Source organism: Bombus bifarius, unplaced genomic scaffold (genome assembly GCF_011952205.1).
Source record: "Bombus bifarius isolate JDL3187 unplaced genomic scaffold, Bbif_JDL3187 scf7180000007966, whole genome shotgun sequence".
Lineage (NCBI taxonomy): Eukaryota > Metazoa > Arthropoda > Insecta > Hymenoptera > Apidae > Bombus > Bombus bifarius.
Genome location: NW_022884352.1, coordinates 5,895,272 through 5,922,943, shown reverse-complemented (window position 1 = coordinate 5,922,943; position 27,672 = coordinate 5,895,272). Strand labels below are relative to the sequence as shown.

General features: G+C 41.0%; 1 protein-coding gene across 4 annotated transcripts in view; it reads right to left on the bottom strand.

Moving 5' to 3' along the window:
- Nucleotides 1-27,672, bottom strand: part of LOC117208904 — a 122,818-nt gene that overhangs the window by 29,381 nt on the left and 65,765 nt on the right. For all 4 annotated transcript variants that reach the window (XM_033450421.1, XM_033450414.1, XM_033450429.1 and 1 more), the window contains 2 exons: nucleotides 14,490-14,908; nucleotides 6,795-6,858 (listed from right to left, as the gene is read on the bottom strand). In XM_033450421.1, coding sequence (XP_033306312.1) covers nucleotides 6,795-6,858; nucleotides 14,490-14,908 — 483 coding nt within the window. The remainder of the gene's footprint in view (nucleotides 1-6,794; nucleotides 6,859-14,489; nucleotides 14,909-27,672) is intronic.

Here is a 27,672-nt window from a genome sequence, read left to right as displayed (position 1 = left end):
GACCGACTATGCATCTAACTCGACCGCATTGTTTCGCTTCCACAGTGAAATTCGCTGTTCTACCCTCGCTTAGTTTGTCCCTTCTCCGAATTCTTTTTACTTCGTTGACAATGAACGAAACACGTCTGAGATTTTCGGCGAGAGTTTCATTAATTCGCCCCACTTCGCTTTTTTTTGCGACCAAGGCTGTGAACATACAGATAAGCGGTTAGTAACAATATTGGCATGCGGAGCATTGGCATTGGTTGTGCCATCACTTGCTTTGCCGCTTACCGCTCTGTATGCTCGCGTTCTAAGAGAGTACGAAGATTTAAATAAAATTATAGGTGAATTATAAATTTGTTGAACACAGAGGCTGTGTACGTTTTGCGATATACCAAGTGCATTTGAATTTACGATCTCCTGTGGCTGGCGAGATCAAAAGGGTCTTTAATTATTTTTTATCGCGCCGCATCCACCTCGGGGCCAACCGAGTCAAAGATCTCGAACGCGGTCCTCCTCAAACAGTCGCAAGGAATTTCAATCAGTCCCAGACGGTTCACGAGTGTTAGCGAAATTAGAAACACAATCGGTCCGAGGGCCGAGGTAAAAGGGAGAGAAAAAAGGGTTGGAAAAAAGAGAAGGAGAATAAAAAAAAAATAGAGGAACGACGCCCATGTCGTAAGAGTTTAATGTTTATGCATGGGCTGCGAAACGAGCCGAGCCGAAGAATAATGCATCTGTAACCAATTATGCGGAGAGGGGCCGGCGCGAGAGAGCCAGGCGAGAAGGAAACCAGCGACAAGAAATCGCCGGTATCTACTTGTCAAATATTTACTTAACCGTTAATTCGCTGAATTTCAACCCCCTTTTTCGAGTAATGGCTGGCGCCCGTAGATATTTCTCGGAGATGTTTTTAATCAACCATGAAATTCGCTTCCATGTTCGAGGGTGTCCCTGTTAAATATCGAGCTGCTTGAGCAATCATTTCTTGACCGTCTTGTATATTAATCTTTCATTTTGTAATATTGAAATTAGAATATTTTCTGTACTAATTATTTTTTGGCACAAATAGTGTAATATATTATCATATAAATTGCTGTACCTGTTATACTTTTTATACAACACTTCTTGGACATTTTAATGTTAAAATAACATTCATTATTTTGGTATACATAATTTAATATCGTTTTACAGGAATGACAAGTTGCAGAAACATTGCACAAAAACCGGCAGCATTTTTTGGTATATATACATAGTACGAAATAGCTTTTATTAATAGAAAAATGGTATTTCCTTGGTCACTTCAATTTTTTCGTTAAGGATAAACATAATTCTATACTACAGAGAACGTATACGTCAGCTTTCGGTTTACCCAATACTTGGGAACGTATACGTACTTTTAGAATACAAGATTCTAATACAGCATATCTAAAAAATATGTGATACTGTTTAAAAAATGAAACTTAAGCTTCGCATGTTCCTTGCACGTCTACCTATACTAAACTAACATCAAATTACCGCCGTCAATACAATTCTACGTCAACTCATTTTACATGTGAAACATTCCTTTCAAACACTAAATAATTTATGAATTATTTGTCACCGTATACGCATAAACCAATCTATAAATAAACTTGCATGTCAGAAAGGAGAAGATTACCGAAAATCCGACTAGTCATTCACATTTCATTCCAGAACTACATTCTTCCGGAGCGAGCAGCTTTTGGGACTGGTGTAATTCCTTAAAAATGCAGCTCTTCAAATAAAAGGAAGCGAGAGTGGTCCCCTAAATCCGTTTTCACGGCAACCGCATAAGTCAGGAACGATTTTTCTCAAAGCCTGGCTGCTCTCTTGGCGACTGCGTTATGACATATATATGGTCCTTAAAGGGGGGCCCATTGGTGGGGGTGGTGGAACGTCGAGGAACGATGGTAGGGAGAAACGACTATGGAGAAAGAAAGAAAGAGAAATAAGGCCCCGAAGGGTCCGTGGCTCCGAGTATATGCAGAGAACGCGGTGCACCAGTTATTTATTGTAGCTCCCGTTTATGCTTTATTTGTTATTTGCCTGGTCGGCTGGCTCGGCTTGACTGCCAGCCCACGTAGGTGTACGAGAACCTCTACGAGGGTACCTTATCTACCTTCCAGACATGCGTTACACAGCCGTTCGTTCGCCGAGATGAGCCAGATTCGCATAATTGGCCGCTTAATACGGTGCATTTTTATCCCGGTCGACGAACGTGCAACCCCGCCGATCGAATAGAATTTTTTCCTCCTCCTTCTCCTCCGTATGTGCACGATGATTAAATCCTTCGCGGGTCTGATTTGTTAATCACCGTAACACGAAGTTAATGAGATTTTCTTGGAAAGCGGACAGATATACGATGTGGAACACGATTTTCATTTTTCTCGCGAGTCTAGCTACTTATACACTTTGACAACGAGTAAAATCGTGCATCGATTGGAAACTCTTATCTGGATTAATAGAATTTTACGTCGCGTCGAGGATCGATATTTGAAACGTGCGTACTACACGAGCTACGTAACATGATCGTAAAGAACAGTAAAGTGGCACGGAGTTGTTCAATTAATGCTTATCGCGCACTAACTGTACGTAACCGGGACAATTTTCGGCGGATGTTCGGTATATTAATGCAACAGAAGGATGCACGGGATAAGTCGGGGATCTGTTAATTAAATTGTATTTGATACGAATTAATGACCGCGCGTATCATCGTGCCTGTTAAACCATCCGTCGTAAATGATTGTCGAACAGGTGCAGCACGGCAGACGTGGTTCACGGATGTCGGCGGTAATTGTTCCAGTCGTAAATTGCTTGTAATTGTTTAAAGCCCGTCCGTGGCATTCTACGTAACGCGTGTTCGCTGAAATTTCGATGCGGACCGTAATCGAAGGCTGGCGAGCCGAGGGCCAGCGGGTCGCGGATAATCAATTAAGCTTCGTTTGTACATCCAGGGAATGGTAGTCGTATATAAACGTGGAACAATTGCTTACAGAGCGAGGGATCTTCGAATCCCTCGTAATATCTTGTCATCGTTGACTACATGATAAAGATCAAGATAACGAAACTACATGCACTGACAGCGACTTGATATCTCGCAAACTTTTCGATCGCATTTATAACGCTTTTACCTTCATGAACGATATATAAATATTTAAAGACCTGTTTTCAAGAAATTTTAGTCCGCGAGCGAGTTGTCCGCAATCAAGAAATTAACGAAAATGAACTCTCCTCATAATAGACATTTAAGATCATCATTGAATCATTGAAAACGACAATTTGATATATCTCGAATCGCGCTCCTCTTTTCTTGATTCTATTGCACATTAGAATTACCAGCTCATAGAGTACACGATTGATATCGCATTCTCAATTCTCAAATGACTTACTTCAATAAGTAAATTCGTCGCCAGAAGATGACATAAATAATCGTATTCTAAGGTAAATTTATAGAAACGGTGTTTGTTGGAGAACGTCGTTGGAGAGGAAACGACGGAAGCGGTAAACTATCGTGGCGACTGCATCGACGCGCTGCACACACGCTCGCCGATGGTTAAGTCATCTGTGGCGTAAACGGCGCTCTGAAGAGCGCACGTAAATGTAAGGTGGTGGGTAACGTGAACGTGGAACAACGTGGTGAAGAGAAGTCGCGGAGAGTCCAGAGAGGTAGGAACCGAGATGGATAGGAGGGCGAAGGAAAGCACTTCCCTCGTTCGAAGGAGACTCTAAAAGATGGTCCAGCGATGAGACATTGTAACACGAGGGGCAAGAAGAGGGCCGGGGTGGGGAGGGGTGGGGAGGGGGGAGAGGGGCCGAAGACACCGCGAGAAAGAGAGAATAATGCGTTAAAGCAGCAAGCAGCAACTACTCTAATTGGCCACTTTGTCCATTTATTCGATTTATTTAAATTATGGGACAATTGACAGTAGGCATTCTATTTTTTAAATCTCCCCGGCCAACCGGTTGATTGGGCGAGATTGGCGTGAGACACTGGCCCCACAGATTCCCCAGTTGTGGGCTTAATCAGCTTTGATTGCTGCCCTCTCTCTCTCTTTCCCTCTTTCTCCTTCTGCGCCGCCGCTCTCCCTCGCTCTTTCCTTCTTTCTCTTCTGGCCATCTGTCGCACCGTCTCTGTCCCGCCGACTCATATTCTTTCTCCCTCTCCCCTTTTTTTCCTTTCTCGTTGCGGGGCGAGTAGTACAACGACGAACCCGAGCGAACAACGCACAATTTTATTTTATTCGGTTTGAACCGCGGATCTCGCGACGAGCTTAATATCGTCCGGGAGCGCGAGAGACGTTGATTGGCCGATCCGAAATTGTGGGAATGTGTCTCTGGATAACAGAGACACCGAGCGAGGACGCCCACTCTTCTCTTTCTCTCTCTCTCTCCCTCACACATACACACACCCCTCCCCCTTCTTCGGCCCTCCTTTGTCAAACGATTACCATAATTTCCGCTGTCAGTTCTGATTCGTTTCTTCGTTTTCAACTGAAAACCTCGTCGTCGAGCGCGCGACTCGACGCCCGAGTGCAGACATCGAACCGTGTGAGCATAAGCGAAAGAGAAATAGGCGACAAGGAATCCGCGCATTGCTAATAAAACGAAGGAATCAACGAGACACAACGCAATAGGTAGACAGACGTTGAAGCTGGCGTATTTATAAACGAGTATCGACGGGATTACGTAACGTCTCGATCCTATCCCCGCGATGTCCTATAATTAATGAAATTCTCATCGGGTCACTGACTTCTCGATTCTATAGCCAATCGATCGTGGTGCTTCGTGGCCGATCTAAAATTAACTCGTGTCGTTAGAACGTCACTGGGACCTCTTTTGCTAGGGACTTTTTCGTCTCGTTGCATGCAGCTCGTTTAGGAATCTCTTTGCTCCAACATCTGACGTAACCTTTCTTCTAGAAACATTCTTATTCATCGAGGAATAGCCTAACTATATATCCTAGATAATCGCGACAATACATCGCACCATTAGTCTTCCTCTAAATCTAAAATTCTGATTAAAAATCGACAAAATTGCCGTGATATCCTCATTTCATCTATCATCAATATAATCAAACTTAGAGATAAATTTAAACAATTACGAAATTTGTAAAATCCTCATCATCCAAGAATAAACTAACTGTACATCGTAAGTAAACGCGGCACGATCTATCATATCGTTTAACGAAAATCTTTAACGATAAAAGGGCGATAAAATGCCTCGTTGAGAATCGATAGAATTTTTCTAAAATCCTCATCATCCCTATTGTCAATGACTATAACGTTGTTTCTTCATCGATATGTGACATAATTTTTCTGAACGGAGTATATTGGGGTGGTGGGTGTGTATGGGGGACCTGCATGAATCCGTTTCCACGCACGGTCTTCCTCTCTTTCCCGATCGTCCGCGGCCACGCAAACCCCCTTCAGCCCCCTCGTGGGACCCACTTGCGCTCATCCCATTTCCTTGATAATTCCCATAATGCTGTGGGCGGATATTCCAATAAAGGGGGAAGAGCCCCAGGCCACAAAACGCTGAAAGCATGGGACACGACTCGTTTCGTCAGGTTGCACACGATTTACGAGCCTGCACCGATTCAATCGAATAAATAGAAGGCGAGACGCGTGTGCGTCCTTCGTTTCCAGACGAGATTCACGGACCGGTCACGTGGCCGTGGGAATTGATAATTGGTCCAGGGATACGGGACCATCGTGTCCAAGACGATTTGAACGATTTCGGGAAAACACAATGTGCTCCAAAATCTTCGAAATCGTGATTCGGAACAAAGTAGGAAACGAACTTCTGATACAGTTTCTATGATCGAAGAGCTCATGACAAGAACAACCCTTGTGCATGTTTGTCTTCATCCAGGAGAGCAAAAGAATTTCTCTTGAATATATTTTAAAGGGAAAATTCTTGTTAATAATTTCCAATGTATCTGTAATTGTATCTAATTATAACAAAGAAGTGAAGTTGTCAATCTCGTAATATCAATTCTACCATGTTGAATTCTAGCTTCTAATTACTAGAATACATTGTTATCAAAGAAGTCGAAAGATCCGACGAGAGTAGTTCTTGTTATGAACTGTCCAATTTTGTACAAGAAACTTCAAATCACAGACTCGGATACTCTTTGATTATTCGGTGTCGAAATTATGAACCACCTGTTGAGTCTGACTCATCCCTCTAACGAAGTAAATGCAAACGTACTATTGGAAAAACGATTGAAGCTTTCAAAACCGCGAACGAATGAGCATGACCTTCGGTGTAACAAGAGATTTTTATCGAAATAATTGAAAAGAAATAGAGCAAATGGATGGATTTAAACAAAATACGCGATTTCCCAGTGTAAATAAACGAACATTTTCATCGAATGTATGGCAACAGGATTTTATCGCAACAATTAAAAAACAGAGCAAACAGGCTGATTTAAACAAGTATGCGGACATTCGAGCGTAAATGAATTAAGACTTTCATCTTAGGTGCGATAACAGGTTTCTGGTTCTGGAATAATTAAAAAGGAATGGGACAAATAGGCTGGTTTCAAGCACAGATCGTTGTCGATTTCAATGTGCACCGCTCGCGACCCCTTGCCTGCCCTCCGCCCACCCCCGCGTCGCCGACCGACCGATATCTTTTCCTTTTGTTTTCCCCGTTGCACCTTTCTTTTTCTGTATCCCTCCCTTCCTGTCTGCTTGCCGGTTGGCGCAGGGTCGTCGAACGGCGGAGACTCGATTTGAATCTAATTACGATCCCGATAATTCCGTAAGGAGGCGGAAATAGTAACTCACCGGAAACCTTCGGGTCAGCTGCCTCCACCTTCATCGCCGCCAGGCTCGCTATTGTCGGCGGTACCTAAAAGAAAATACATTACGATGTACAATGCACCAGCATGCTCAGGGCCGTGCTCGCGATGGGGACGAAAGGGGGGAGTCGCCCACGCAACACGAATGGGGGAGAGACGGAGCGCGCCTCTATGAATCCGCGACACGTGTCGTTAAAAAGTTGAATGCCTCCAAATTATCCGGGGCACGAGATCTTTTGGGAAAACCTGGTTACCCTAACTAGGAGGCTGCGACTTTCTACGTGTCGATCTGCAGGGTGTCCTAGGGTATAAGTAAGGAGGGCAGTTTTTATTTCTCACAGGATGTAACCTAATGGCAAAATTAGGGAAAGGACGATCCATTATGATCGTGCATCAAAGGATATTATGACACACTTGTGTTGGTTATAATTTTACGAAATTGGTTTACGATTTAAGAAACTTCTTATCTGACTCATATGAGTCGAAGAGGGAAAGTTCTAAGCACGGTAGGTTATGAAAGCATTCGAACACTTGCAAAAATGTTTTATGAATATATTATGACATATATTATGTGCGTCATACGGAACACTGAAATTTTATTAGCACTATAATGACACCCGACTATCAAAATTATATTGGTAAATATATATATATTTAGTTACCCACACATAAAATAGTGAAGTTCGAGACGATATTAGTATTGAAATAGGGGCATTAATTCTTTGTATTTCGTATTTTCATTATAATTTCTTAGCGAAATTTTAAATGACCATTTATTATTTAGCACTTTATGGTCATTTTCAATGAACATCTTTTGATTATAGCCATAGAACGCAATGATAAATTTTGCCTGTTAAACGATAGGGCATCCTGCCCTAAATAAAGGATGCTCTTTGAGAGGCTTTTTTCCTTTTATAAGACCGGTACACTTTGGTGTAATAAAATAAATCTTTGAATTGCTCTAAATTGAGCTCCGTGTGGACCATTCGTCTCCCCTTCTTCTTCGTAGCGGAACTTTCATTTGTCTAGAATATCTTCAATTAAAGATGGTTTCGTGTGTACGATAGGTACTGTGAGAAATTCCAGGAATTAACCTTTAGTCGGCGATTTTTCGCGATGACAGAAATTGCGCCTTTATCGTTACGACATCCTCTCTTCGAGACGTTATGCGAAACGGAAACGGCTTCCGGTTCCCCAAAAACTTTCAAGTACGAGGTATAGGGTCGTCGACCTTCGAAATGCAATGTGCAAATGTGTGTCAAGAACAACTGCAGGAAAATGCGTTTCAAACCACGTTTTCGATTAAGATTTCTGATTTCGGAGAACAAATTCATTTTATCAGTGATGTTTTCCTTCACATCTATCACAATTCTTCTGTTAAGTTTACGGACTAATCCTTTGACAATTTCCTATATTTCCGTGTATCAGATTTAATAAATACGTAAAATTTCAATTTTTTATAGGAAATAGAAATAAATAATTGAACTTACGTATGATGAAATTTAAACATTTATATCATTTTTTACTTTTATTACTGTTTTTGTTGCATATATTTTCGTTTTATGTATTTGTCGTATATCCTAGAAATTTCCAAATAACACACACATACACGTTAAATCTCAAAAGCTTGAGACTGAGGCAGAAAAATTCGAAGAGAATTAAAATATCGTCAGAGGATAAAAGATTAAATTTATAATGCTATATTCGTCTGTTTGGTCAAGTCTCTCTCGAACTACGTTGTAAAAGATTTGAACGTGGGACAAACGAAGGAAGAGAAAAAAATCAGAATATCGACGGTGTGATGCTCGAAAGGGACGCCAGTTGTCCGGAAGCCCCATCGCGGTGCAAATTATTCGAATCCTGTACGATTTCCGAAGCCGTATCTGCGATGCCGATCCGTGGCGTCGTTGAATTTATAAAGCGATTGCCACATCGTGTGTTCATCGTGTTTGTCTTGCGTGTCTTCTTTTCCTCCCATTTCCATTTTCAGCCAAAGGGGTCGATTTTCTTTTCTGTTTCTGCTTTCCCGCGGAGAGAACGCGGCTCACGTGCACGGCAATCGCGTTCCACCGATCCCGTGGCCAACGATCCACCATTTATATTCTATGCTCATAATTATCGTCGACCTTCGATGCCCAATATTACGGATCGCTGTGCGGATCGCATGGCAATGCGCAACAAAGAATGTTTCGCGGCCATTTTCACGGGAAATCGATCGATAAGTCGACAAATTCAGGGAAGAGCGCGGAAATTCCAAGATTCTAAGCTTGTTGACGATTTTTCAACGCGCACAGAGTGAATACTTTATCGCGGATGACGCGATGCACAGTATGTTTCGTAACCGTTTCTATGAAAAATCGATTGATGCTCTAGATTGTATTGGGAAGAACATTTATTCGATTCTAGATCTTTCGATGAGTTTTAAACTCACAGACAATCCATATGTATCCGAATTATTTTTTTTTTTTTTTTAGTAATTCTAAGAAGAGAAAATCGATGGATGAGTGAACAAATTCGAAAAGAAGCGAGTAAATTTTAATATCGCGAACATTCCGACGATTTATCGAAACGCAGAAAGCGAACACGAGTATTTCAATTTTGATTTATATGTTCGTCGTGGACAGTTTAATGACTAAAACGGGGAATAATTAATTAAGGTTTCGAGACCTTCTGCAGATTCTACCGAGTAGTTGCGTTCTATCCTTGGGTGATTCACGTCGCCAGAATGCCGCGCAAACGTGACAGAATTTGACTGGTAGACGGAATCACGGATAGCATGAGAATTTTTGTCGTATGAAACACTCGGCTAATCCGTGTCATAAAGCGTGTCCCCCCGGTTGCTTCTTTCCTTTAATGGCCAGCGATAATGTTTGAAAAGAATATTCAGGAGAGAAGACAACATATGTATGTAAGATAACCGGAAGAAGCGTGCGACCACCACAAAGGGGAAAGAAACCAGCGAAAAGGAACCAGCCCCCTTTCCAGACATCGAAAAGTCAGTACGTGCGCCACAAAGCAGATTTCGATTGCAGAGTGGCCCACCATAGGGGTTTCATAGGGAGTCCCACAGGAGGTACCATGCGAAACTCGATGTATAAGGAAGAAAGGCAAGAGAAGAAAAGGAGGACGAGGAAGAGAGCCAGAGGAAGGAAGCAACGATCGTAGAAACAAATAGAAAATACTATACAACGGTTACGTGTATACGTATATGTATGTGCATGTTGGTTAAGAAGACGACAACGACGACAAGAGAGGAGGAAGAAGAAGATCGGCCACGAAAAGAATGAGCGAAGAATCGAGCAAGAGAAAGAGGAGAGGGTAAAAGAAGAGCGTTCCAGAGTTAGAGGGAGAGAGAAAAGAGAGAGAAGAATACGGAGGGTAGGAGGAGCGCATGGGGGGAGGGCGAAGAGGGAACCGGGAGAGTATAGAGGTATATGAGAAAACAATAGAGCTGATTTGCAAACAATAGAATAACGTTAAGAGTCGAGTATTATACGCCGTTGTTACTTCTTGTGCCATAACGCCGGAGAGCATATGCCCATTAATATTCAAAGGCGAAAATAATGTAAACGACACGACAAAAATCGGGGGAATAATTTCAATTCTCCCCGTATGGGATTCCATCGTGGCGATACACCGAGCCTCCCGGGCCATTTCGTGTCTCTTCTTTGGCCACGTACACATGTATATTTAGCTCGACTTGCACACCGCCGCCCGGTACACAGCGAGACCGATGCAAACGCCGACCTATCGTTTCCCGTGAATTTCCCTCCATTCGAACAGTCATCGCCATAAACAGAGGTTTTCTCGCGAATCGTTTGAATGGGGTGGTTGCACGAGCGGTTTACATTCTATATTTAGAATCCCTGGTCATCAGTTACATAGGAATTTGCACCACTACATTTTCCACGTTTCCCAATATTTTTAGTAAAATCGTTCAATTTATTGTTATCGTGCGTTCCTATTTCTTAAGATTATAGGAATATACGTCGCACGAGTAAACTGCTTTCGTGTCCGATAAATTCCGATTTTTATTTAGCATTATTAGATTTTAGAACAATTGCAGATTTCTTCTTAAGAGAATAAATTGTATAAAAAGGCCGAAATTGAGAATTGTTTTATCTATTAACATATTGTGGTATCGTATTATACGTTGAGTAACTTTTAGTAATTCTTCGATTTCTCCCAAGAAAAATCGATAAAATCCTGACGTAACATATTCGTTTATAGCTTCGCGGTTCTCTATTGGGTTCAACTTTGTACCCTTTATGGCATTCTGTAATGATCAAACTACAAAAAAATTTATCCGCGCTAAGTGTAGATAATGGAGTGGGTGACGTAATAATTTTCAATTATTCTCTTCTATTTTATCCAATTTGGTTTCCGTTCTGTGTTTCTTTAAATATTAGAGCTGCTTCCTTATTGCAGCGAACCCTACAATTCTATCTACAACATCTGCGTTATTCGTATAATTTTTATCACAGGACAAAATACTAGGCTCCTTATTGTTAGGCTATTCAAGGTGTGGTGCGAATCTTGATTTACTCGCAAATACTATATGATACTATATGCATGAAGATTCTTCGTGATATTCACGAGGCTGTTCCAAGTTACTGGAATAACCCGTGTATGAAACTTGTATATCGAATGTAGGGTGTGTCGAAGGATGGCGTAGAATGTTAATTGTTCTTTTAGAAAGTTAATTCCCCGACGCCTGACGTAATGTTTCTCACCCAAACCGAACCATCGGCGATTTTTTCTCTTTTCTTGCCTGGCGATTTGAACAATCCTACTTCAGACGTTTTATTAGTCATTGTGAAAATGCAATCACATTAAAACCAAGTTTCTTTCCGTTCGAGTCGGTCGTCCATCATTTTTCGAAGCGATTTCAAAGCGAACTCAATTTCGAGACGATTGTTAGCAGCCTACACGCGATAAGATAAACCGAAGAATCTGTCCAAATTTTATGGTGACCGGGCTTTTTATCGTTGGATAAAATCGAATTGCTTGTCCTTTTTTCCTGCCCCTCGATACGATTCTGTACGCGTGCGCAGTGCGAATCGAGGGGAAAGGAATCATTGTTCTCTCGATTATTTCATGGGAACACGTCTGAACGAATTAAGGTCAAGAATCAGGGACTCTCGGAGATTACGGCAATGCATATCGAGGGACAAATTATGATTAGTTGGTTCGTGGTTCCAGGAACCCCTGAATTATTCTAGCGTAGCTACGCGTTTCCCGCTGGAATGCCACAGACTTTTACGAGTCTGTCGACGAGTCATCATTGAGCCATCAAAGAGACACGATGATTCACTGCCCATCGTCGCTAGAACCTTCTATTATTTTTCGTCGATAATATTTTCCAATTATTTTTAGGCGAACTACGATGTTTTACCCGCTCGGAGAATGTTATTTTAAAACGACGAAGGTACAGTAGTGCGCAAAAATTGTTGGCTATTTACTGCTGCTCTTCTTAATTGAAATATTCCACTTAGCACCTAGTGTTTCGTTTGTCGGAAAGTAAATCGATCAACTCTATTTTTTAATGGTTTCTCAGTCGTATTACATATCTACACGATTAACGTACGAGTTTCAAGAAACGAATGACTAATACAAGTTCATGGCCATTTGATCGTAGTTTCTCTGACTCTACAATTTTTTAAAAGTATTTTAATAAATTGTGTCGAACTAAATCGTAATACGAACTAATTCGTATAGAATTAAATATCCAACAAATATAGAACAATTTTAGAGCGAGCCAAAAAAATGGATGTCAAAAACGTAAATAAATTTAGAACAGAATGGCAGATATTTTTGTCATCGAGGGACCAGAAGATCATACAATATATTGCTTACCTCAAATTAATTAATATTTTCTTCATCGAACAACGAAGTAATTCTTGAACTAACCACTTCTTCGAATAAAATAACAAAAATTAAACACAACATCGAGTATCTTTGTATTCATTTATAATAGCAAAACATTTTGACAGATGGCATCAAACCTGTGCACAGCAGGTACTATAGTTCTAAACTAGATCTAAAATATGATGCTAAAATACGACTCATTTCTCTATAGAACTATTCGATTGCCATCGAAGTAGTTGAAGAAACGAAACGAGAACTAGCTAACGATGGAAACGAAACGATTTCGCGCAGAGTCAACTCTGCATACATCATCGAGTCATCAATGCAGCGTGCTGTAACATGTTCTTGGATGTAGTTCAATTTCACGGAACAACGAACCGCGACCAACTAGATTTATATTGCATCGTGGCAAATTTTCTACACAAAAAGACATAGAAATGAAAATAAACTGCAATTCGATATCTGCATCTGCAGCTTTTTCGCGGCAGAAATCTTTTCCTGATTTCATTTGAAGCGTAAAAAAAAGAAACCTGTTGGCATTTGTAAAAACATCGAAGAAATCGCAATGAGAATAAATTAGTTGGCAGATTTGGTTTACAAGGGAAACGGCAATCAACGGGTCGAGTCAATTAAGGAAAGCTTTTAAACCGCGAACAAGATTTCACGGTGAATTAGTTATCTCGGGTATTGCGTGAGCCAGTCACCAATAAATTGAGATAATTATTTTCATATAATTGGCACGGCGTGTATGGATCTTGGCGTTGGTCATTAAAGTGGAAACAAGTTGAACGAAATCCAACCGCTGTAGCAGATGCTCGCGGCATGTTGACAATCCGGTGTCACGTCATCATCAACAGGCCCGGTGTCCACGAGGTCTACTATAATCGATCTACGTCTTCGAGTCACGAGTTAAGCTCGATTCACAGTGGGTTAAGTATGAATAACTACACCAAACTATCTTGTTTCTTCATAAAATTATACATAGAGCGATAAAAATAATCGGCTCGTTCTATTATTTTCCTGATCTTTAGTGCATCACATTATTTCTGTCTATAATTAAATAAACTACGTTGAGCAAACGAAAAGCGCGTTATCGTTTGTGTGAAATTTAATGAACAAATATTTTTCTTCGTTATTTGGCTAATTTATTTTTATTATATTTTGCTTATTTCCTTTTCACGTTTGTAACCATTAGATACTTCATTCTCAAATTTTGAAATACTTTACTGATGGAAAATGTAGTATCAAAATTTAAATATACTAAAATGTATATACTAACACATATGTGAGGTATAATATTTTTCACTGAATTTTAAAAATAACTTTTCCACTTTTCATTAAGCTTCGAAGAAAATTCTGAAGAAATTTAAAAGATTTCCATTTACCAAAAATTCCACCGTAAATGGGTTTCTTAAAAAAGAAATAAACATACTAAATTTAGAAAGGAATTTTGCCAATTTTCATTACATTTAAGAAAGACATTTTTAATTATCCCATTTACGAAAACTTCCACTGTGAACGTGCCGTCTTTTAAAACGAATAAACATGATAAATTTGAAAAGGAATTTCTCCAATTTTCATTACATTTAAAAACAAATTTTAAAGATTCCATTTACGAAAGAAATCTCACTGTGAACGTGTTGCTCTCGGAAAGTATCCGCGGCGACGAGCACGATGCGAAGGAAAAGAAGGAAAAAGGAAACGAAACAATCCATTTCCGTCGCGAGGGCGGAGAGAGAGCAGGGGACACGGCGAAACGCTCCGCGGGAGATGAAAGGGACCCTCGTCTAATTAATTTGTTCGACTGACTCACCCTCGGCTCTTCAGGTTCCTCCCTCCTGACGTTCTGGAAAAGGACGCTGCCGATCTGAACTTGAAGATTTTGCTGCAACAACTGCGCCAATTGCGGATTCTGCGACAGAATCGCTGGATTTTGTTGCAATAGTTGAGCAACTGCCGGATTCTGCACTAAGATCTGGCTGAGGGGTGTGTTAGCCATCGCGTGAAGCGATTGATGCTGCTGTTGCTGTTGTTGATTCGATTCTTGTTGCTGATGCTGCTGCTGTTGCTGTTGTAAGTTTGGTGAATTGGCATTCGAAGTCTGACAGGATTGAGACAGGTTGCTAGGGGGTGGATTGTGTCGCGGTGGGCTTTGGGGGGTGTGCGGAGGCGTCGGAGGACTTCCCGGCGCCATTGACGATGCATCCTTTTCTTCTTTCACTTTCACCTTCCCTGTAACAAAAATTTGCATCATTTGATTGGCATAAATTTCATAATACTATTAATTCGGATAGTGTCTTTAATTGTTCATTATTTATCATTATTGCTTCTTATGATTAAGATCAGTGGATGTCACTTTGAAAACTTCTTCGAGGATAAATATAAATTAAAAAGTTTCACTCTTGAATGTTAATGTCACTTTGATAAGTATAAATATGAATCGATTAGTGCATTAACCCTGCTGCGGTCCACTTATTTTTATGTCCCAGTCTCATTCTGTTTTTTTAAATACATCGTTTCAGAAAAGATTCTCGCATAAAATTGAGAAGAAGTATGATGGACGACACTTTCCTCAAACTTGACAAACTTGTTAACTGTAGAAAAGCACGACAAATCGAAAATGATCCAAAAGAACGCAGTAAGGTTAACAGATTCTATAAGATCTTCCGTAGAGGTCCAAACGTTCTTCTTTCACCTATCGGATTGGCTCTTCGACCTGCTTTCAGTGACACGTCGAAGAGACTGACAGAGCGACCTGTATTTTCCAAGATTCTGGAAAGCAAGGTGGGGAACGGGCCTGTCGATTGGTCGAAAGCCGGAACATGGATCAACGAATAGAAACGCGACGACTTTGTGGAGGTAAAAAAGTGACTGAGGGGAAGTTTTTTGCCGGTTGAAGCTGAGAGTCGTGAAATTGAGACGTCTCGATAGTGAAAAAGCCGCAATCGACTGCGGGAAGCAGGTACATCTGCTGATTCCCTCAGTTACGAATTTTCATACTCCTCCAGATACTTTCAAATTGCATTTAAACGACAGTTATAGTACCTTTTAAAATATATCTTTTATTTAAATAGTTTTCTTCTGTGTTTCTGCTCTGTTTCATATTCCTAAAATTATTACAATTTTTCCAAACATCATTATTTCGTACTTTATTGGTGTAATTTCTTTTCCAAAGCGTTCTTTCGTTGTTTTCCATTGTTAGAATTCTGAACACTTTCATGTTGTACCATACAAAGATATCTATTCCTTCTTCTATTCTGCCATATCCTAATATGAAAGACTAACAGTATTGCAAAAATGTTGCTACTATTTTTCCTGTAGTTCACGCTTTTGAAAATCCATTTAATAATAATTCCATAATTCCTGTCAAAAATTATTCAATTTTTTGGAAAAATAATTGTTTACAAATTCCCAGTTATTAATAAGATAGTTGGCGATCGAAATCCTGGGCAAAGACAGCTGAATGACTGCTCGTTCTTTCCCAAAGAGAAGACAAACGAAGACAGCGCATCCCAAGGAGGGTTTAAATCGATGGAAGGAGTTAGGGCAGCGTTTAATACCCCCGGGTGAGAAGTCTGCGATTCAGGTAGATCCAACAGGGTTTATTCGCACCGAGGAGGATCCATGAGAACATCAAACTAAGACTAGGAAATTTTTACCTGCAGCTTTCGACCTGGCCAGTCGATCTCGTGGCCGCGAAACGAGGAAGAAAGTGAACCAGGTGAACCAAAAGAAAAAAAGGAGATTGGAAAACTCTGAAAAGGGCTTTAAAATTCCGTGAGACCCCCTTCTGCTCGAATCGATGACGTCTATCGAAATTACGCAACCCCTTAAGCTTCATCTCTACCATCCCTTATTTCGTTTCTTTTATATCGCTTCTAGGATTTTCCTTCTCTACGATTTTTACCACGGGACGATCCTAGAGTCGTTTAACGAGACGGATATGCGGTTTCGTCGTCGACATCGATGAAAAATGACTATTCTCCGAGATAATTTAGGAGACTGGCGCGGACGTGTGGGAAAATACTTCGGAATTATTTTTAGGGTCCCGGCGGATTGACTGGCTTTTTTAATTGAATGGAGTGTTATTTTAGTATTCCTTTTTTTAAAAATCAAAGGTGAAAGGTAAAAAAAAATAACTTTTCATCGGCTTTACATTTGTGAAAAAGTTAACATGGTATTTAACCTTCAATCATAGACAATTCCGGATTGAATTTTTATTTTATTTCCATGTTCAAACGAAGAATTTTAATATATATATATTCTGAAAGAATGATTTTCTTTTCATTGCCATAATCAAATGGAGAATCTTAAGAGTGTCAATATTGATTCAATATGTACCTTGAATTTTAGAAAATTTATAAATATAAATGATATATTGATACTAAATGCAAATTGGTATTTCTAAATTCACTAAATATCATAACAAGTATTATGCTTTGAATATTTTATATAATTTTTGGTACTGTGCGAATCCTGTGCATATTTCACATTCTTGAATTTTTCATGAATGCATATTTTTTATAATATAAATACTGAAATATATGACAAAGGAACATCTGTAGCTAAGAATCGTGGAACTTTTAAAAATTAAACAGACAAAGCTTCTTATTGCTTTCTTACTTATTGATATCTGAACCTTAAAAAAATATACAAGGTGTATCTTGCGGTTGTAGGCGATAAAAAAGGAGCGACTTGGAATGATTTCGTACACGTTTCAACGGTAAATGGATTTCTACGAGGGGATACTCCTGAAGAATCGCATGCACGCTCGCGTTATGCTTGTATCCCGAGCCGGATCCTTAAATTGACTCGATTTTTAAGGTCCAACCCGAAGAGGAGGTTGCGCCGCGGGGATCCTGTGTTTCTTTTCCTTTCGCGACGTTCTCCCTTTCATCTTTGCTCCACATATCGTCTTGGCCAGCCGATTGATAAAAATCAAGCGTAAGAAAAAAAAAGAAAGAATGCCCGAGAAAAATGGCAAAGGGGGTTGAGGGTGGCGGTGAAATCGAAACGTCCAAGAAAATAATTGACGCAGTTAACGACTTAAGAAGAAGATTTATAAATCGAAACATTATATATACACTTGGAAGAAACATGATTGCACGTCGACCCATTATTTGAAATTTTGATTACATCTTAAAGATTTATAGATGTTGATGATTTTCAAGACGGTAAATGTATACTTACGACTCAAAAGTATCTGGACACTTGTCCGTAATATAACGTAGAAGTTGGAAATAAGAACGATGTACTGATAAATGATTACATTTACAATGAATCGCTGTTTTCTGATAAAATAATACATCGATCAAAGATTTCATTATTACACTATATATTACTACTGATAGATATCGTTGAAGGATATTAATTATTTAATTCAACAGTTCAAACGAATCGATTCAACGAATACTTCCACTATTGACTGTATGTATTTTTATTAAGTATACGACACTGCTTGTAAAAGTATTAATTTCATGCTAGCAGAATGTAATTTCTCGAATCAAATAACAATGCGAAACAAACGCGGAACGAAGAACCATGACGATGACATCTGACCCGCTTACCCTTGCACGAACATTCCAAAGAAAAAAAAAAAAGAGGAAAAACACGAAAAATCTTCAGGATCGTGTGCACCCATTTTTACGAGATACTTAAGCCTTTAAACGAAAGCTGGCTCCTCTCCGATTTCCGAATTCGCCGGAGAGAAATCGGTTAACCCCCGATCGACGTCTGGGGTCGCGCGATTTTTCTCAGGGGTTAAATCGACCGTGGCCCCCAAAAACTCGCGTTTTTTCCCCCTTCATCCACTCCACGAGTTCGCAGGTAGCCGCAGCTACCTGCAACACGCGCGTACGTCCGCCAGTAACCCGGAAAAGAATCCAGTAAAGAAAAAAAAAAAAAGAAAAAAACGGGGGAAAAAGGTGGAATAAAATAAAAGGCAGAAAGGGAGGTGAGCGCCGAGCGGAGAAAGGGAGAGATTACGCAGGAAACGTCGGAAAGGGGAAGGAAAACACGTAGTAGCTGGCCCTTACAGCTCGAAGAAACCCTCTTTTCTCTCTCGTCTTCTTCGTCTCTGTTCCTTTCACGCGGCCTCTGTCGCGCTCTCTAGGGCGCAGGGGGTAAGAAAACAGGGTAAAAGTGAGTTAATAGTCGGTAAAACGGTATTCACCCCGTGACCCGACGGGGTTACCGGCTCCTTTAGGGCTGAGCCTCTTTTTTTCTTCCTTCTCTTTTCTCACTGTCGTGAGTTCCTCTTCCGGAAAGGGGTCGTGAACGGGACACGCCGGAGGGGTGGAAAGGGATCATCGTTCCGTTTCGTAACGGGAAATGGAAAACCGAGACACGAGACACTCCTTTCGCTGAGAAATCTGAGTAATCGTTCCGGGTGCGATGGTTCGTCGAGTACCTCGCAAGGGACTTTGGGTATTTTTTTCTGGGCAAACTCTCGCATAGCAGCGTGAGAGAAAATGGTGAAATTTTAGAGATTCGCGAGTTATCGGTCAATCTACCAGCAGTCGGATTTCCTGAGAATTTAACGATTTTTTCCTTTTTTTTTTTTTTTTTTGATATAACGACTCACGATAGAAAAGTCATATCACTATATTATGTGTGCTGGATGAAACATCTTGGAAACTTCGTTAACATTGTAGCGAGGCAAACTATCGCGGTTTTCTTAATAAAGTTTGAAACGAATCCAAAAATATATGGTAGAAGTAACACGATATGAAATATGATTTTTAATGTGTTTCTTATCTGTCCGGCGTAAAGGATTGAACGAAAGTTGAGAAGTAAATACGAGCGGTATAAGAGAACGGGGAAAGGGTTAACGAACGGACGTAATAAAGCGTGTGAACAGTAAATCGAAGACTCTCCGTGGGAAGTGGAGACGCGACGTTGGCCGATCGCGAAATCCGTGTCGCGATTTCCACGTATGCACGTTAGGCATGCGTAACGCGAGGAACACTATAAACGCTCGCGTGTTTCATTACACGACGATACGCACGAAATTCGATTCTAATGGGAAACAAGAAAGCCGAGAGGCCGCGGCCACTCGTAATCCGACGTCCTGGCGCGTTTCAAATACCTAAATCACGAATAACGACGCGATTCCTCGTAAAACGGAGTGGCCTGGCTCTCGACAGAGATCGCGCCGGACTTATCGCTAATTGCGATATTACCGCGGGGACAACGATCGTTTTTCGCGCGAGCCATCGAAACGCGAGGATTTCACGCGTTCCTGGAATGCGTCGCATAAAATTCCACGACCCTGTTTATCGGCTGAGTGTCCTCCCTTTTCCTTCTTCTTCTCTTTGCAACAGTCGCGCTCAAAACGGCACGCGGTATCTTGGCGATCTAACAGTTGGAAGAATAGCGGATTGAGACATTTTTATCTGTTCGATAAAACGTCACTCAGGCAGAAAATCTTAATGATGACGGTTGGAATTCAAGAATCGGGGATTTGAATCGGGAAACGATGGATAGTCTTCGATCATCGAATTGGTACCATATCGGGAATTTCATTCTTCTAAGTATAACACGATTTTACATCGTGTGGACACCATGGGAAAAGATGCGGCCAGTCTACCTACGACGAGTTTTAAATTTTGCTGCTACTCGGTGATTAGAAATATTTCGATATTTCTCTTCGGTTGGGAATAAGATTTGTTAAATCGAAAGAAATCTTATACCGAACCAATGGTATAATATGACAATCAATATCTTCGAAACGTTTAAGAAACTGACGAACGTATACATATATTTAATACCAAAATCAGATAAAAAAGAAGAAACTGGAGATGCAGAATTTTAATTAACTGCACGAAGTGTATTTACCGAAGCATATTTATGTAAATATGTCGTAGCTGTACATTTTCAATTCTGTTTAAATATCGTATGCATATAATAAATAGAAAAATATATTAATTGAAAATCTTCGATTTTCGCTCTGTTTCATATTTTTGATACTTAAAAGTCCCTGTCCCGTTCTTCTGTGTTTTTCATATTAGTTTCATATTAGTAGGCAGACCTAATATTTTGCAAGAGATCAATCGTTAAATGATTTAACGCAGTTTTTAAAGGACGCTCTAGAATGCTTGATAGATTGAAAAATAGAAAGATACATTTTTATCGTGGATGTTTTTCTCGGGTTTCGAACGCCTCCCAGCTGTACGTTTTCGAGACGCGGGTATGGTACGGGCGAAGAACCGGCTGCGAGAGGCTTTAATGACGGCAGTCGATTCGCCTCGGTCGATATATCGTCGTCGGCGATGACGAGCCGATGGAGAATCGACGATTTATGAGGGAGATTCGTCCGAGGCCGACTTTTCCATCGCGATCCTCGCGGGCCTCGTGTGCAACTCTTTGATGGATCGAGTCTTTTATCGCGCGACCTTGAACCCTCAACAGGTGTCGGTACCTGGCCACCTCGAATCGATTTTCATTTTTCCTAGCCGCGAAATTATTGGATTATATCCCCCTTGGCTTTCGCCTAACAAATGAACCGTCCATTAAGGCGTTCCAACCTCACCGCGCGCTTTTTCAGCTTCCATGACGACCGATCTCTTTCTCTTTTCATGCTCCATCTTCGGATTTCGATGCTCTTAATAAAAGAGTTGGAAAAATTCATCAACGTTGAAATATTAGCATTGCTCTTCCTACGAACAAGATTAATGTTACTACGTTCGTGTTTCTGTAATTGTTCACAAGTCTCCTCAATTTGAGACAAGTATAAAAGAATCGTTGATACGCAGAATTTCCTATCTTAAGCGTACGTCAAAGTTCTCCTCGGAACGTTACAAAAATCGTTGCTTGGTAAATGCTAGAAAGTAGAATCGTGACACGAAAAAATCGAGCATCGGAGCAGGGTTGAACGATAATCGACGAAATGTAGGTAGAAAATTAAAAAATAGTTTAAAAATAGCTTAAAGATACTTCACAACCAAATTTAGCGAATTACAAGACCTACGAGACAAATTACTAAGGCCGACTCAAATATCCTGCTCACTCGAATAACCCTAACTCACCCTCCTATAGGAACATCGCGGTAGATTAGAAGACGACCAAATCATAGAAGCCTCATCCTGCTGAAGGGACTGAACCACGAAAGGCAAACTAGAACCTTGGGGTTCTCGGTTTCGCGCGATGCCGATCTCGCGAGATTCCCTGGCAGAAAAATCGCCACGGGGAGCGAGAGCCGCGTTCGAATTAATGAGCCATCTGCGTAATTTTTTAAGCGTAGGCCTCGCAGCGGCTTGCGAAAAACGAGGATTCGTCGGGGGCCGGGTGTAACGTTTCCCAAATTTTAATATTTGACCGTGGCGAAGAGGGAGAGAGGAGATGCGTCAGCGGCATGGCGGGGGCAGGGGGTGTAAAAAGAACGGATAGGAAGAAAGAGACGGATGTTCGTGGAGAGGTAGAATAGATAGGACGTGCGAAGGCAAGGAAAGGAGGGTAGAAGAAGCGGAGCTGGGGCGAGATAAAGACCGAAGGGCCCCGCGGGGCCCATTTTTAACACCTAACAGAAGTCAAGATGCCCGGCCGTGATTAGAGTTCCGCCGGGCCACGATGGGGCCTCGGACATTATCCTGTGAGAAATTGGCGGCCGTTCGTTCCTTTGTTCCAGGCGATTTTTTATTGACTCAAATTCTGAAAAAAACACCCGGGTGGAAGGCGAGCAAGCAGCAGCGCGGCCAACACACGAGGACGAACACGAGGGGATGAGAAAGAGGAAAGTGGGGGGCAACAGGGATATGCCGGTTTAGAATCCCGCGGTGCCCCACGAAACGCGACGGTGTGGGAGGCGACGTCCACCGGGATCAGCTGCAGAGATAGAAGGGAGGAAAGGGGATGAGGGGAGACGGGCCAACAGAGAAATATAAAGACGGAAAGACACCGCGGAACGGGGCACAGGGGGAGAGAGAGAAAGAGGGAGAGAGAGAGAAAAAAGGGGCAGCGAACAACTGGCTACGGTCGAAGCCAGAGCTGCGCTCATTTTTTCTCGCGACCGAACCCGAAAACCCTTTTATGCCCACCCAAGATTAATTATCCGCCGTACTCGAAAAATGAAACGGCCATGAACAAAGAGGAGCCGCGCCGAACCGTGCCAGAAAACGCAGCCTCTGTCCTCCCGCTCGTTCGAGACCACTCTTTCTCTCTCCCTTTCTCTCTCTCTCTCTCTCTCTCTCTCGTCGTCGTCGTCGTCGTCGTCGTCGTCGTTCGATACGCGCCATTAAATTGGAAGGTAAACGATTTTCGCTTAATTATTGACCGAGACTTGACCCTTTTGTTGTTCATTAAAATGGCAATAGTAACAATTGTGACGAGAGTCTTGGCAAAGGAAAGTCGTGTTATGCGAAGTTTGTACAGAGAAGAGAATGGAAGTACAGGATACCGAGATTTCAATTAATGATTGGATATTAAGGAAAGATTGCAGCAGACAGATACGACGAGCGCAGTTTCGTTGATTTCCTGATTTTGATGTTGTTCAGTGGTTAAAAGAGCGCACTTTCATATGGCGCGCTTAAAAAGGGGAACAATCTTTCCGGTGCAAAGATATGTCTTTTAGCAATAGGTGACAGATGCATGGGATTTTGTCGGAAAACAGGATGCAATCACATAACTTGATCGACGAATTAAAACTGAAATGCGAATGAAACATTGCGGCGAGACATTCATAGAGATTAGCTCAATGTTCACAATGCTTATAATGAACGTTCATTTTTACGAAATACCTATAAATCAGCGAAGAATGTCGCAAAGAATATTCTACACAATAGTTGACGATTAATTATCATTTAGCTGAATCATTATTGAATCATTAGAACGAAGTATATTATGCTACAGCAATAGAGCGAAGAGCCTACTGAAAATAATTTCAACCCCTAAATAAAAACTAAATTCACTTAAAAAACAAAATTACTCGTAACGCATAAATATAATGTAGAACGGAACAAAGAACAAATATTCGCGAGTCGAAATTCACGCAGCGTTTGCTATTCGAGAAGGAATTCTGCGATACAGCGCGGAATAACGTAATCTCCTGTTTCTTCATCGACATGAGAGGAACGGCCGTGACTCTGCGCAGGCAAAATGCAGCCGGGGGGCGTGGATAGAAGGGGGTTAAGGAAAAAGGGGGTAGGAGCTCGTTAGACCGAAAAATTCCACCGGGCCCGATTTGAATATCGCATAATGTCGAATTAATGCCGGAAATTCGACTCGGTGGGGCCCCTCGCGACGCGGTAATGGGTGGGGGCCCCGAAATTTCGTGGCGACCCCCATAAAGCTGTTTCGCGTATGGAAAACGTGCCAGGGCAATAAGTCTCCCTTCTCTCTCTTCCCATCCTCGTCTTCCCCTTTCCACCACGATATGACACTCTTAAAACGGATTTAAAACGCAGAAACCCGAACGTTCGAGGCGCGAGACTCGTTCTTCTACTTTTTCCTCCGACGAGATAAGGGTGTTACTTAAACGACCGAGATATTTCAACCGTAAATGGACCGTGATGTGACTATATTTTGCGCATGGTTGTTGTAAACGTTGAAATCAACGAGATTATTGGCTAAATCAATTTGATTTTGCTGATAAGTTATCGTTTCTAACAAATTATTATTACTAGGCTGTGGATTTTTATTCGTGGGAAATTTGAACGTGCAATTATGTGCCGAATGCACGTAGTATGTAGAAATATACAATCCAGTGTATAGTACTCGTTACAACACATAGTAACATCATTTTTCAACTGGATTTCATTTTTCTAATCGCATATCTTCGTAGAAATACGGATGTGTATAAATATCTTCTATCTGATTATTAGCAATAACAACGATTCAGCAGCACTGTTCATTAAAATATTGTCTGACGTGATAATTACATGAAACTTCGACTTATCGAAGCTACTTTTAAACGATCTACATCTTTGCACGTTGTTTTCATATTAAAATCAAAAAATCAACAAAAATTACGTTTTTCTCGCGTGATTTGCACATGGCTGCTTCTTGAAATACAGCCACGTGTACGTGATTTTGTATTTAGCAATGTAGAAAGGTATTATTCTATGAAATATGTTCGCGTGCACAAAATGTGGTATTTGAAGATGTAGGGGGGTATTATTCTATGAAATATGACTATATTATAGAACGTGGTTATCAAAATATTGTTTCACGAAAATCTGGCCTGCTTAATAATCCTCAGGGGCCTGATTTGGGTTCTTCGGGGCCTGTCGAGGCTTTTCTGCTTTTTTCTAGAGCATCATAGCAGGGGGAGGGGGGAGGGCGCTCTTCTCTCGTTCTACTCTTATTTTATCCGAGGTCGGGTCCCATCCGCGCGTCCTTTCTTTTTGCTTGACATAATTTAAAATTTATGAGTTCGAGAATCGGTTATGCGCGGCCTCCGCTTGCTCGGCTCACTTTTACCATCCCCCTTCCACGTCCCTGCACCCCATTCCGCCATCCCACCCCCGTCGAACCGGCGAGGTTTCGCCGCAGAATTTGAATATTAAGATTAGACTAGCTTTAATGCCGTTCCTCTCTGTATTCGGCTCACCGATACACCGAGGATTCCTCGCGAAAACGTTTTCATAAACTACTATCCATCGCCATCCTCTGCTCTGCCTTATTTGCACATCGTTCACTCCGGCGGACAAGTGTTGACTATTGGAAACATCCGAGTTCGAGATTTGCAAACTTTCCAACTTTCAAATTCGAGGCATTCAAGGATAATTCCTTTTGTCTCAGAGCCAATGGGAGACACGTCATTAGATGTTCTTTTATTGAAAGTTGAAAAAGAAAAGAATTTTAGCTTTTAAAAAAAATTCTCAGAAAAAAGAATTTACTTTTTTAAGTAGTCTTCTTCGATATTCAAGCATAGGATATTTGGAAATTTAACATTGAAGATTTCTCAGAATAAATTATTTTACAGCCAACGGCAGACGCGTTGGGTAATTTCTTTTTTCTTTCGGAAATTAAAGAGAATTCAATACGGAAATTTTGAATTGAAGAAGCTTGAGAATAAATTATTTCTAGCACGAGACACGTCATACGATATTCTTATATACGAAATCGAAGAAGGATTTCGATACGTAGCCTCTTTCCATGTGTTCCTCTCTATCATGCAAATTGACTATCGAATCGCGGATTCGTCGAAAAGCGGCGATTGTTTTTGAGGCGAAGATTAGGTGGGCATCGGAAAGAGAGAAGTTCATTAAGATCGTCGAAGCCACAGTCACCGTATTAGGTTCGACAAACTGGTTTTCGCGGGTCTTTTCTGTACCCTGCATCATCCGGCGTATCGGGATCGAATAAGAGAGCCATGCGACTTTGCATGGCCCTTAACCCTTTGTTTGAACACGTGCAACTAAGATTACGTGAAATTTCCCTTCGATCAACGAATTTTCGATGCTTAATCGTCTTTTAATCCTTTGAGGCTTTATATCGAAGTATACTTTCCATCTCATTCAATTCTTTTTAATTTCAACACACGAAGCACGTTCTTCTATGCATAAATAAAATTGAAATGCACAAAAGGCAATTTTTCTATGCAACGAAAAGGAAATTTAAACGATAAACGATAAAACAGTACATCATGATATTACGAAACGAAATTATATTTGATAAGTCAACGAATACGTACAATATACAGTGAGTAGGTAAAGTAAGTAAAAATAAGGGTGTTATATACCTAAGCATAGATCATTCAAAGCTTCATTACGAGCTCACCACACCCTCATTATCGAAGAACAGATGATTGTTATCAACGTAGTACAAAAATTACCAATACCAATACGGTACCAATCTAAAACTTTCCTTTGACTGTGAAAGTATAAAAAACTTCACAGAAACTGTAACCAAGTTTCGAAAGCAGATTATTAAATAGGAAACAATAAACATAACTCTGATCATAGAGGGTTAATCGATTGCTACTTTATAGTGAAATTTTTAAAAGCGCCTCAATGGTCTGTCGACCTCTAAAAACGAACGCCTACGTTGTCGCATGATGAAAGTGAACGATAGTGTCGACACAGGAAAACGAAGGGCCAGAGAGCCGCGTTAACCTAATCCGGAATGATCGTGCTAATTCTAGCGGGCTCTAGAAAATGATATAGAAAGGATCGGGAGGAGGCGGCCGATTTAAATATAATCGGTGATCCCATTGTTTCCGTTCGATTCTAAAACCGTGGCGCGTGACCGCTAATTTGCCAATTGCCTGTAATAAATAGTTGGCAAATGCCTGGCGAAATTTTGTGCAATCGCCAAGTAAAAAAGCGTGTCACGCGTGTCATTGTGACCGTTCTCACGGAATGCACGAAGAAATCTTCGCCCGATCGATCGTTCCGTGTGTAATGCTCGTCGATCATCGATCGTTCAACAGGCACTTTTCACCAGGACTGTACGCAACACTGGCCATGTGTTTTCGAGTCTAGCACGCACTCCTACGAAAGGGGCGACACGTCTGCGTTCTTATTTCCCCTTTCTGTTTGGTGGAGGCGAATTTTGCCGGAGAAACGGGCCGCTTCAATCCAGAGTGATTCGTAATTACCGGCCACGTCAACAAACAGACACGAAAATTTTATCGTCTGAATGACTTTCCACGGCAGTCTGAGAAAATATACAACGCTACAAACGCTCGTTCTATCGTGTTCGAAGGAAGAGAAGAAGAGAATTGGAGCTCGGAGATTATTTCGATCTTCTTAGAATCTGATTGTGCATACGACACAAGTTCATTTACATCGTTGGCTATAAATGTTAAAAAGACACAGATTTCAAGTTCGTGGAGCAATCACAGCCGAAATTCCAATAAATAAATCTTGCTGTATATTTTACGTTGTAAGACACAGATATTAAGGACAGAAGGTAACGGATTTACGTTAAAATAATTAGAAAATAAAAAATAGTGAACTAGTCAGTAGTCTACTGAGTATCCTTAGATTTGTTTAATACTTATAGCGTATTTGAACTCATGGCAAATTCATACAATAGAAGTTTACGAAATTGTCCCA